At 45.7% G+C, this 12,564-nt stretch overlaps 1 protein-coding gene across 10 annotated transcripts in view; it reads left to right on the forward strand.

The window, feature by feature from the left end:
* LOC129840754 (guanine nucleotide exchange factor DBS-like) overlaps positions 1–12,564 on the forward strand; it is a 61,799-nt gene that overhangs the window by 13,936 nt on the left and 35,299 nt on the right. For all 10 annotated transcript variants that reach the window (XM_055908909.1, XM_055908912.1, XM_055908917.1 and 7 more), the window contains exons 2-3: positions 9,609–9,692; positions 12,121–12,235. In XM_055908909.1, the coding sequence (XP_055764884.1) occupies positions 9,609–9,692; positions 12,121–12,235 (199 nt within the window). The remainder of the gene's footprint in view (positions 1–9,608; positions 9,693–12,120; positions 12,236–12,564) is intronic.

Consider the following 12,564-nt stretch of genomic DNA (forward strand, 5'->3'; position numbering starts at 1 on the left):
CAGGTGCAGTAATCTATGAGCTGCTCTGACAGCTGGTGCTTAAAGCTAGTGAGGGAGATAGGTGTTTCCAGTTTCAGAGATTTTTGTAGTTCGTTCCAGTCATTGGCAGCAGAGAACTGGAAGGAGAGGCGTCCAAAGGAAGAATTGGTTTTGGGGGTGACTAGAGAGATATACCTGCTGGAGCGCGTGCTACAGGTAGGTGCTGCTATGGTGACCAGCGAGCTGAGATAAGGGGGGACTTTACCTAGCAGGGTCTTGTAGATGACCTGGAACCAGTGGGTTTGGCGACGAGTATGAAGCGAGGGCCAGCCAACGAGAGTGTACAGGTCGCAGTGGTGGGTAGTATATGGGGCTTTGGTGACAAAACGGATGGCACTGTGATAGACTGCATCCAATTTATTAAGTAGGGTTTTGGACGCTATTTTGTAAATGACATCACCGAAGTCGAGGATTGGTAGGATGGTCAGTTTTACAAGGGTATGTTTGGCAGCATGAGTAAAGGATGCTTTGTTGCGGAATAGGAAGCCAATTCTAGATTTGACTTTGGATTGGAGATGTTTGATGTGAGTCTGGAAGGAGAGTTTACAGTCTAACCAGACACCTAGGTATTTGTAGTTGTCCACATATTCTAAGTCAGAGCCGTCCAAAGTAGTGATGTTGGACAGGCGGGCAGTGATTAGTGAGGTCGGGCAGTGATGTTGGGCGATTAGGCCTGGCTGAAGGTAGGTGTTCTAATTCATTCCAAAGGTATTCGATGGGGTTGAGGTCAGGGCTCTGTGCAGGCCAGTCAAGTTCTTCCACACCGATCTCAACAAACCATTTCTGTATGGACCTCGCTTTGTGCACGAGAGCATTGTCATGCTGAAACAGGAAAGGGCCTTTCCCAAACTGTTGCCACAAAGTTGGAACCACAGAATGGTCTAGAGTGTCATTGTAGGCTGTCACGTTAAGATTTCCCTTCACTAGATTTAAGGGGCCTAGCCCGAGCCATAAACAGCCCCAGACCATTATTTCTCCTCCACCAAACTTTACAGTTGACACTATGCATTGGGTCAGGTAGCGTTATCCTGGCATCTGCCAAACCCAGATAAGTCCGTCGGACTGCCAGTTGGGGAAGCGTGATTCATCACTTCAGAGAACGCGTTTCCACTGCTCCAGAGTCCAATGGCGGCGAGCTTTACACCACTCCAGCCAACGCTTGGCATTGCGCATTGGGATCTTAGGCATGTGTGCGGCTGCTCGGCCATGGAAATCCATTTCATGAAGCTCCAGACGAACCGTTCTTGTGCTGACGTTGCTTCCAGAGACAGTTTGGAACTCTGTAGTGAGTGTTGCAACCGTGGACAAACGATTATTACACACTTCAGCACTCGGCGGTCCCGTTCTGTGAACTTGTGTGGCCTACCACTTCACAATAACAGCACTTACAGTTGACCGGGGCAGCTCTAGCAGGGCAGAAATTTGACGAACTAACTTGTTGGAAAGGTGGCATCCTATGACGGTGCCAAGGTTGAAAGTCACTAAATTCTTCAGTAAGGCCATATTACTGCCAATATTTGTCTATGAAAATTGTATGACTGTGTGCCAAATGTTATACACCAGTCAGCAATGGGTGTGGCTGAAATAGCCGAATCCAGTCATTTGAAGTGGTGTCCACATACTGCTGTGTGTATATAGTGTAGCTTACAGTGCAGCAGACTAGCCACCATGTTGGCACCTGACGCTCCGTGACAAAAAAGGATTTGACAAAGACTGAACAGTAGCCACATATTGCAGCTCATCATGTAGAATATTACAGATTTAATCTTATCCATAGATTTATGGGCTGGGCAGAGGGCATCCACACACACAGTGAGCACGCATGGCAACAGGGCATCCACACACACAGTGAGCACGCATGGCAACAGGGCATCCACACACACAGTGAGCACGCATGGCAACAGGGCATCCACACACACAGTGCGCACGCATGGCAACAGGGCATCCACACACACAGTGAGCACGCATGGCAACAGGGCATCCACACACACAGTGAGCACGCATGGCAACAGGGCATCCACACACACAGTGAGCACGCATGGCAACAGGGCAACCACACACACAGTGAGCACGCATGGCAACAGGGCATCCACACACACAGTGAGCACGCATGGCAACAGGGCATCCACACACACAGTGAGCACGCATGGCAACAGGGCAACGGTGGCCGTTTGACCCAGTTGTTATTGTCGTGTGTGTTGTTATCCCCATGGCAGATGGGGACCTGGTAAACCCAGACTGTAATACCATATTAGAACTGGGTTCCCCTCACATACACACACACACACACACACACACAATAGTACACACACACAGCTGTGGAATGGCTGTTCATCCCTTACTTGTCCTCTCACTCACTCACACAGCTGCCCTTCTTCTTGCCACACCACCACCAACAGTTGGCTCCATCACCAGCTCATACCCACACAGCATGGCACTTCACACAGCATGGCACTCCACACAGCATGGTGCTCCACACCACACACACACACACACACACACACACACACACACACACACACACACACACACACACACACACACACACACACACACACACACACACATACTTCCACATCCCCAATACAATCTGTTGCATTTCAGTCCACATACCAAGACTGCCCTGCCCACCCTGCCCATACACCACATACCACAACAACACATGAAGTTACTGCATGGCCCAGCGAACAGACGGGTTAGCTGTAGGGGTTAAATAATGTGGAGGGGAAGGGAGGGGTTAGCTGTAGGGGTTAAATAATGTGGAGGGGAAGGGAGGGGTTAGCTGTAGGGGTTAAATAATGTGGAGGGGAAGGGAGGGGTTAGGGTCTAGGGGTTCATGTCAGACTGGGTGATTATACTGTATTTCTCAAGGGGCGACAATCAAGGACTGTACCACCTGTGATCATGACTTTGTCCTTCAGACCAGACGTGTAAAGGCAAGGAGGTCTTTCCAGGCTGCTAACATGTGTTTTACCGCCTGCTGCTTGTGGGAACATGATGAGCGAACAAAGAGATTCATGGGACAGGAGAGGGAGTAGCACTCTGTCTACTGCACAGAGGCATGGTAACTACCATGTTGGTGCATGTGTGAAACTGGTGGTGAACTTTTGTGTCAGTGGGGTCACACAATCATGTGAAAGGAATGTCATTACTGGAGTGAAGATACTTTGTAAACTATTCAACAAAAACTGTTGGTTGGATCTTTTGTTTTAGCTTTGATGGCATTCGATAAAACGCATAGAAGAAGCATGGAGAGAGGCCTGTGTAGAATCTCCTTTACTGGAAAGAGCTGTGTGGTTGTCTTCCCAGTCCCCACAGCTCAACCAGAGCCAGGTCTCCACATTAACAATGTAGGCATTAGTAATAGAACCCTAGCCTCCTTTCAATGGAGTATCTCCCTCCTCCTTTCTCCCCCTCCTCCTTTTTACCCATACCTCCTTTTTTACCCTTTTCTCCCCCTCCTCATCTTCCCCTTTTCTCCCCCTCTTCTCTGTAAACTGTCATCCATCCAGATCTGAGCTGTAATCTGTGAGGTTATACAATAGTTACCAGACAGGAAGGAATATGACAAGATATAAAACCTTACATGATAGAAATGTGTTGCATAGAGTATAAATGATTCTGTCTGTTTTCATGTCAGCTCTATCCACAACATTGTAAACCTTGACCTTCACTGATTAAGCCCCTGACCTGATTGTGAATGAGTGGAGAGGTGGCGGGGGGGCAAGAATGCCCCCCCCCCCCCCCCCCCCGCCACTCTCCACTCATTCACAATCTGAAAACGTGGGGCCTGTGCTGGCCTTATTGGGAGGAAGTTGGGGGTGTTGTGTGGTTTTGTGCTACTTAAGAGTTTCCTGGCTGGCACAGGCCTGTTTTGGTGGCTTTACTCCGGGTCTCAGTTGGAGCGCTCAGACCACAGTGACGAGACTGAACACGTCTCTACACATCATATACAATGCACTCAGTGAGGAGGGTAGGGCCCTTAGTTCTCAATGGAACTGAATGGGTTAGAGATGCTAATGAAAGAGCCGTTCCTTACCTCTAATACCAGGAAGAAAGAGGGGTAAACACAGAGAGAGAAGTACTGTAAGGTCTATTTTTAGAAGACATGTTTGTATAAACTTAATTTAGATTTATTAGAGAATTAGAAATATATACTCACACACACCCTTCGCTCTGTGGCAGCTTCTCTCTAGGGTGTGTGTCTGAGTGTCTGAGTGTCTGATTGTCTGAGTTTCTGGGTTTTGGCCAAAGTGTTATCCTAACCATGCTATTAAACTAACTAACTCTTTAAGACTGAACTGTTACCTACCGCCCAGGGCTGTAAGACTGAGCTGTTACCTACCGCCCAGGGCTGTAAGACTGAGCTGTTACCTACCGCCCAGGGCTGTAAGACTGAGCTGTTACCTACCGCCCAAGGCTGTAAGACTGAGCTGTTACCTACCGCCCAGGGCTGTAAGACTGAGCTGTTACCTACCGCCCAAGGCTGTAAGACTGAGCTGTTACCTACCGCCCAGGGCTGTAAGACTGAGCTGTTACCTACCGCCCAGGGCTGTAAGACTGAGCTGTTACCTACCGCCCAGGGCTGTAAGACTGAGCTGTTACCTACCGCCCAGGGCTGTAAGACTGAGCTGTTACCTACCGCCCAGGGCTGTAAGACTGAGCTGTTACCTACCGCCCAGGGCTGTAAGACTGAGCTGTTACCTACCGCCCAGGGCTGTAAGACTGAGCTGTTACCTACCGCCCAGGGCTGTAAGACTGAGCTGTTACCTACCGCCCAGGGCTGCCTGTCCACCTGTCCTGATGCATTACACCAACATCAGACTGAATACTGACAGTGACTGCCAACATGCATGTCTATGGTTCTAGAATAGACTGCATTAGTGTTTCTCAACCTTGATCCCTATGGACCCACTCACTGTGTGGATGCTAGTCTTACCGGCTCCAGCTGGTTGGAGCTAGCTAAGCCTGACAGATTGACGTCCCCTTCCCTGAGACCTGAAGTCGGTCCCTTCTGAAACGTGACCACAGGGTTTTCTGGTTTGTACTGATGGTGGTTGATTTGGGAGGGCATGGTATAAAACCAAACAGGTACATAAGCATTAGTTAGAAACAATAGAGTATCACTGCAAATTGTTTTTATTAAAATAAGTTAAGAATAAAGAGTAATAAAGTATTTTTTTAAGCTCACCTTGACAGTGGCGATTTTAGCATGTAAATCTTGGTAGGGCAAACTCCCAAAAATATATATATGCATGCCAGCAAAGCCACACTACACAACACTACACAATACATGAATTGCACTAGAACGGTGACAAACGGTGCCCAAACTGTTAGGGCCTACATAAAGCTGTCCCAACAGCAGAGCTTTCTTTTCAGCATCATGGAGTGAATCCTTACCACCTCTACACCTGGCTATCAGCGAAGCCTTGTCTGGCATCGAAACAGTTCATTCAGCCTCATTTACTACCCTTTAAAAACACATAGCTGATATGGCTGACTTGCTTAAACAAATGTGGTTTCTTTTGACAATTGAGATGTATAAATGGGACGACGAGCGGATAAGAGGCAATTTCTATTAAGACATTAATGAGCGAGCTAGGACAGACATAGTCAATATAACTATTTGTTCAGCACTTTTGAAAGGTACAGCGACAGAATTCAGAACATGGGCCGTTCTTACAGTATTCTCCCTGTACACCAAGTCAGAACCGTAGGATAAATAAAGGAGGCATATAAGCAGACAATGAAAGCTCTTATAATATTCAATGATTACATTTCTCTAAAACAGGTTATAGGCTACATGTGCACCACCAAGTCAGAACAGTACGCTGAATTATGAGGGGGAAAGGAACAAATTATTAGTGAGACACATGGGCTACTAACAGCTTACCACACAACATACACTTAGTATTACTTTCTTAGCTACAGTATACATATCTCCCTGGCATATTACATCATTGATGCAGCAGCATACAAGACATTTTTGGACTCACCTTGTGCGGTGCTCAAATGAACAGGAAGGTGGTGCGGTGGTCCTTCGTGGGCGAATTTTGTCATCAAACTTTGTCATCAAAGTCTGGCACTCTGGATTTATGGTGCTTTCAAGACAACTGGGAACTCAGAAAAACACAAGGTTGAATCATGACATCAGTGATCTTCAGGTCGTAGCTCAAGCAAGAAGCCCAAGTTCCTGACTTGAAATTCCGAATTGTATGACCGTATTTTCCCAGTCGGAGCTAGTTTTGTTCAGAGTTCCCAGTTGTCTTGAACTCACTGAAGTCTCCCATTTCCCAGTTCCGAGTTTCCAGTTTTTTTGAACGCGGCAGAAGTCATGTTGGATTGACAGCATGTTCAATGTATTCAACCATGGTGTTGAATGTTTATCCTTTTAAGCTTGGAAAAGAGACCCTTAAACCCAGACTTGGACCACACGCCCACTCGTCTGAATAGCAGGCTAGTGATTGCTTTGCAACACATCAGTTAGGCACTGATTCCTTCCAAACCACTCATTGTTGAATTTGTGATTTCCAACTTGTTGTGTAATGTTCATGACCGATGAGCACCGATACGTTTTATCTATAATTTCTCTTCATAGGACAAGGATTGAAAAGGATTTGCCAGTAGATTGTCGACTTGATTAGTCATCTATGAACGTTTGCACATCTTGGCCATGTTCTGTTATATTCTCCACCCGGCACAGCCAGAAGAGGACTGGCCACCCCTCAGCCTAGTTCCTCTCTAGGTTTCTTCCTAGGTTTTGGCCTTTCCAGGGAGTTTTTCCTAGCCACCGTGCTTCTACATCTCCATTGCTTGCTGTTTGGGGTTTTAGGCTGGGTTTCTGTACAGCACTTTGTGACATCGGCTGATGGAAAAAAGGGCTTTATGAATACATTTGATTGATTCATGATGATGACTGCTAGCTAAGATTTTGAAAGTATGATGTTGACATGATCAGTCCAATCAAAACTACGGTAGATATAAGGGGATTTGACGTCATTTTATCTGTGGCCAATGACCTTGAGCCTTCTTGGATGGGCACTTCTAATGTAACTATGGCAGCACCCCAGGTGCTTGAATTTTTGAGCTCTACCTGTAGATTTTGTGGTGACATAGTGTCCCCATGAGTGACAGAACACTGAGCCAATCACGGCACAACTAGAGAACATTACCAACCCGTACGCTCCGTATTTTCCGCTGGCTGCCCCACCACCACAGAAAGCACTGAGCTAGGCTGAACACCTGCATTTTGGAGCTCCCTTACTCAAGAAAGATAAAAAGAGAACATGTTTGTATGCGGCTTTATTAACTCAATTATTTATTTTTAACATTGTTTGCAAACTGATATGTGAAAGGTATAAATACCAAAATAACACGTAAAACATAATTTTTTTAGCTAAACAGGTGGGGCTCAAAACTGCAACCACCCCTTGAATGACGGGTCGCCACTGCACCTTGGCTATATCTAGACAGATGAAAAGCCTGGTTTAATGACCCACTGACAGAGTAAACACACAGCGCTTTGCTGGCAAGAGAGTTAGTTACTACGCAGCGGAGTGTTTCAACACCTGATGGGTGTTTTATAAGCTCTTTATCCTGGAGATGCTACTGTTGTTGGAACAATGGTCTCTCTACCGTTTGTGTGAGTTGGTGTTCATGCAACCATCAATGTCTCAATATACCTTGGTGATCCTTTGATGCTCTTTCAGCCTATGTGGGTAGATGGTTGGTTTTGTGGTTCACTCTGCCCTGGTGTGAGAAACATCGGCGGCTTTTACTGGGACAATCAGTGGGATTCGTTTCCCAGGCAGGGCCTAGACACACTAAAAGATAGAGGGAGGGAGGAGGGTAGTGGGAAAGTGTGCCTGTTTAATCCCTTAGCTGGCATAAAATACCAGTGATGTCAGAATATGTTGGCTAATGTCTTCGGTGACTGTTACAGATCATACTAAAGCTGGAGAAACCCATTGAACTGTGTGTTTGTTTAGTACTCTGATTCCATCCCTCAGCACACATGATGCCACAGCACCATACACTACCCCCTGCAACCACCCTCACCAGTACACTCCCCTACTGCCAGCCAACACACAGCATGACACACACACACACACAGCATTGCCAATTCCCAGGACCGCTAACAACCCCCCCCCCCCCCCCCCCCCAACAACCCCCCTCTTATCACTAGCCTTTCACCCTCTCTCTCTCTCTCTTTCTCTCACTCACTCACTCACTCAGATAGGCACATACAGTATTTACAATAATAGACGACAGTTACAGTAACATACAGTATTTACAATAATAGATGACCTGTACAGTAACATACAGTATTTACAATAATAGATGACAGTTACATTAACATACAGTATTTACAACAATACTCTCTTTGCCTCCCCTCAGCCTCTCCCCTCTCTACTCCTCTCCTCAGCCTCACCTCCCGCTCTCTCTTCCTCACTGGGACTGAAAGTTGGAGAAAAGGGGGGATTTGGGGGGACTTCTCCTTGAGAAGTGGGTCAGTGGGGTCTCTGCTCCTCTCTCTGTCATGTCATTCCAGGTGCTCTGTGTGACTAATACTATGCTCTATTATTGTAAATACTGTATGTTACTGTAACTGTCATCTATTGTTGTAAATACTGTATGTTACTGTAACTGTCATCTATTGTTGTAAATACTGTATGTTACTGTAACTGTCATCTATTGTTGTAAATACTGTATGTTACTGTATCTGTCATCTATTGTTGTAAATACTGTATGTTACTGTTATGAGAATGTTCAATCCCAATGATAACTAAACAATCATTTATGCTTTGACAAATCCCGAGGTTTGTAAGACCCTGGGTTTAATAATAATTAGGCAAAGACTCAGATTCTGCAAAACGGGTTCGTTGTTCTTTATTCAGAGAACGTTCTAAAGTCAAAAATGCAAAGACATTAATTTTCTAACACACACACACACACACACACACACACACACACACACACACACACACACACACACAAACAGTAGGTGGGCTGTATCTTTTTCCACGGTTCACATTCCTCGTTTATCACGATTCTACCAAGCTGGCAGTTCCATGCCGTTCCCTTCCTCCCTAGATTAAAGGGGCCTTGACAGGGCCTCTTTCCTGTCGTAGGTTTTTCAGAGTTCCAACCAGGTCAAGTCATGCATGTATAGTTCAATTGTCCGCTGTGTTTTCTCAGTCACACATTTATCACCTTTAACTTGTCTCAACCAAACCTTTATTGGATTTTAGTCTAATTATTCTAATAGATTTTACATAGTCTAATAATTGCGTTTCAGGGTGGAATTCTTTAGTCATTACTTTAAACATATACATTCCCTTATCAGTTACTGTATCTGTCATCTATTGTTGTAAATACTGTATGTTACTGTAACTGACATCTATTGTTGTAAATACTGTGTTACTGTAACTGTCATCTACTGTAAATACTGTGTTACTGTATCTGTCATCTATTGTTGTAAATACTGTATGTTACTGTAACTGTCATCTATTGTTGTAAATACTGTATGTAACTGTAGTTGATGTGTTTTTTTGTCTCTTATCTTCCAGATGACATCATGCAGCAGGAGAGTGATCGTCTGTTTGCTGCAGACATCGATCCTGACCTCAGGAAACGGTTTGCTTTCCTCTCAGGTCAGTCTTTTTCTTTTCCCTCCATTGCTCCCTCCTTCATAGTTACCTCATAGTGGTTCAATCCCAAACATCTGAGTGAGCCAATCCCAACGCTATGCCAAGGCCCTTGAAGATCTCCCGTCACAGATGGAAAAAGCTTAAGCAATATGGCAGAAGCTTATAACAGTGAACCATCCCCAAAGTTGACAGCCTCTGATGGAGCAACAATCATATCACACTGTACGAGTGAAGTAGCTGAGTGAAGTAGCTGAGTGAAGTAGCTGGCCTAAACATCAAAACATAATCCGTCAGCATTTTCCTATTTATAAAAGTACAGGAATAGCACTCTGGCTACCAGATAGAGTACAGCAGTGTTTTTCAAACTGATTTCTGTTGTATGACTTAACTAAACTAAGACTTTTGTAACGACCTGACCTTTGGGGGAAAACTGAGGGAAACTGTTCTACACCAGACCCATATTTCCAAAGAGTTGGGCCAACTCAGTTTGTTCCGTTACTACGGCGATGCCAACCCAGATAGGGCCCCATGTCGGGTTACCACGGATAATAACGGCACGGAGACGGCCCGTGAATAAATAATCGACACGGCGATCCACTTGGCAACCTGGCCCAGCAACGGTTGGAAGAGCCAAGTGTGTGTGGCACTATTCGCTGCTGTAATTGGCTGCTGAGTGTGTGACTGAATTTAACACTCCACCCGTTGAGAGCGAGAGAGTGTGTGTGTGTGTGTCTCTAACTGAATGGCACAAGCTTCAGTTCCTAACTGTCTATGTTTTATGGTTGCTGTTACTTGCCCGGAACCTGTTCTTAGGTTGTGTACAGTCTGTGTAGAGTCTATTTGTCTTCACATCTCTCTGTCAGTGTGTTTAATAACTCTGTGGTTGCCAGGGGTGATGCGTGTGTGTGTTCATGACAGCTGCCCACCCTCTGATGAGGAGTCATAGAGCACACAGCTAAGTCTGATGAAGATGACCCTTGGTCTATTTCTAATTCATACTTCTACGCTACAGCCTAGGTACGCCACTAGATTGACTCCAAGCCCAGCGGGTGAGAGTGTGACTGTCACGTTCCTGACCTGTTTTCTCTTGTTTTGTATGTGTTTATTCGTCAGGGCGTGAGTTTTGGGTGGGCAGTCTATGTTTTCTATTTCTATGTTGGGATTTTGGTGTTCGGCCTGGTATGATTCTCAATCAGAGACAGGTGTCTATAGTTGTCACTGATTGAGAATCATACTAAGGCAGCCTGGGTTTCACTTGTGTTTTGTGGGTGTTTGTTCCTGTGGAGGTTTTGTTGCCACACAGGACGGTTTCGGTTTTGTCACGTTGGTTGTTTTTGTATTTTGAATTGTTTTATTGACTTTCATTAAAAGAATGAACACTAACCACTCTGCGTTTTGGTCCACACCTCCTGTCAGCGAGGACAGCCGTAACAGTGACGCAGCAATACTGTTTTAGCTGTGTCATTAAAGACTCCTGCTGTGTTACTGTTTCTTCCCTGTTCTCTCTGTATGTCCTCTACCCTGGAGGTTGTATGTGTCTCCAGGCCTTGTTTTGTGTTGTAATCATTAACCTCTGGTCCTCCTCTAGTTGCCTACTCAGGCAGGTGTCTGCCTGACACACATACACACATGGTACCAGATGGATCAGGGCACAGTGCTATGGTTCTGCTCTAGTGGCACGGCTGGTGCAGAGATTCACACAGACCGTCTGTCTCTTTGTCTCTACTCACACCTGTTCATTTCTCATTCCCTGTACCCTCCTCTAGCACTAAATCAAATCAAATTTGATTTGTCACAGGCGCCGAATACAACGGGTGTAGGCTTTACCGTGAAACGCTTACTCGCGAGTCCTTTCCCGACAACGCAGAGTTAAAAAGGAAGAATAAAAATAGAAGAGACTTATTGCAGCCTGCAGAGCCGCAGTAACACCAGGCTTTGTGAGAGAAGATGGATCCTATATCTCATCCTTTAATGTTCCCCTCCCCCACTCAGACCGTCACTCAGACCGTCACATGATTCCTCTGGGTCAGTGGTTCTCAAAACCTCTCCTCGGGGACCCCCAGACGTTTCACAAAGGGCTTGATGATTAGCTGACAAGTTGAATCCGGTGTGCTAGCTGTGGAATAGTTAAAATAGATGGAACAGCTGGGGGTCCCCAAGGAGAGGCTTGAACCGCTGCTCTGTGTGTTCATTCCACTGGGGTGGGTTAGCTATTTCTATCAGAAGAATAATGGACATTATGAATATGATGTAGATGAATGTTTTAAAACACATTAAATAAAAGGATTCCAAAGCTTGTCACTGTCTATTCTGTGGGGTCTGAAAGGGGGATATGGGGGTTTGTACGTGCTGTCTAATTGAGGGCAAAATGATGGCCTTGTTGAACAAATTTAATCAATTAATCAATCAAACGTCCCCATTTCTTTCCCAGGGGGCCGAGCTGAGAACGGCAGTCCCATCATCGTGTTCCCAGAATTCCCTGCGTTTGGCGAGCTCGAGGAGGAAGAGTTCCACAACGTGCTGACCTACCTGACCAGTGTGCCAAGGTGACACACACACACACACACACAATGCATTGCACACTCTGATGCTTGAACTTGTCATTACTTTGTATAGTTGAGGAAGTGGTGTGGTAACAATGCCTACCAGCAGATGTCAGTGTAGAACTATTTTCACAGTTCCTTTGTTTGAACAGAACAATGAATCTCCCTACAACAAAGTGAACTTGTCTTATGCAGGACTATATCTTAACCATTATAGTTGGCATCTGTATTACACCTCAACGTTGCTGCAACTGGTACATGTGGTGTATGTCCTGGTACATGTGGTGTATGTCCTGGTACACGAGGTGTATGTCCTGGTACACGAGGTGTAA

The sequence above is a fragment of the Salvelinus fontinalis genome, chromosome 41 (genome assembly GCF_029448725.1).
Source record: "Salvelinus fontinalis isolate EN_2023a chromosome 41, ASM2944872v1, whole genome shotgun sequence".
Taxonomy (NCBI): Eukaryota; Metazoa; Chordata; class Actinopteri; order Salmoniformes; family Salmonidae; genus Salvelinus; species Salvelinus fontinalis.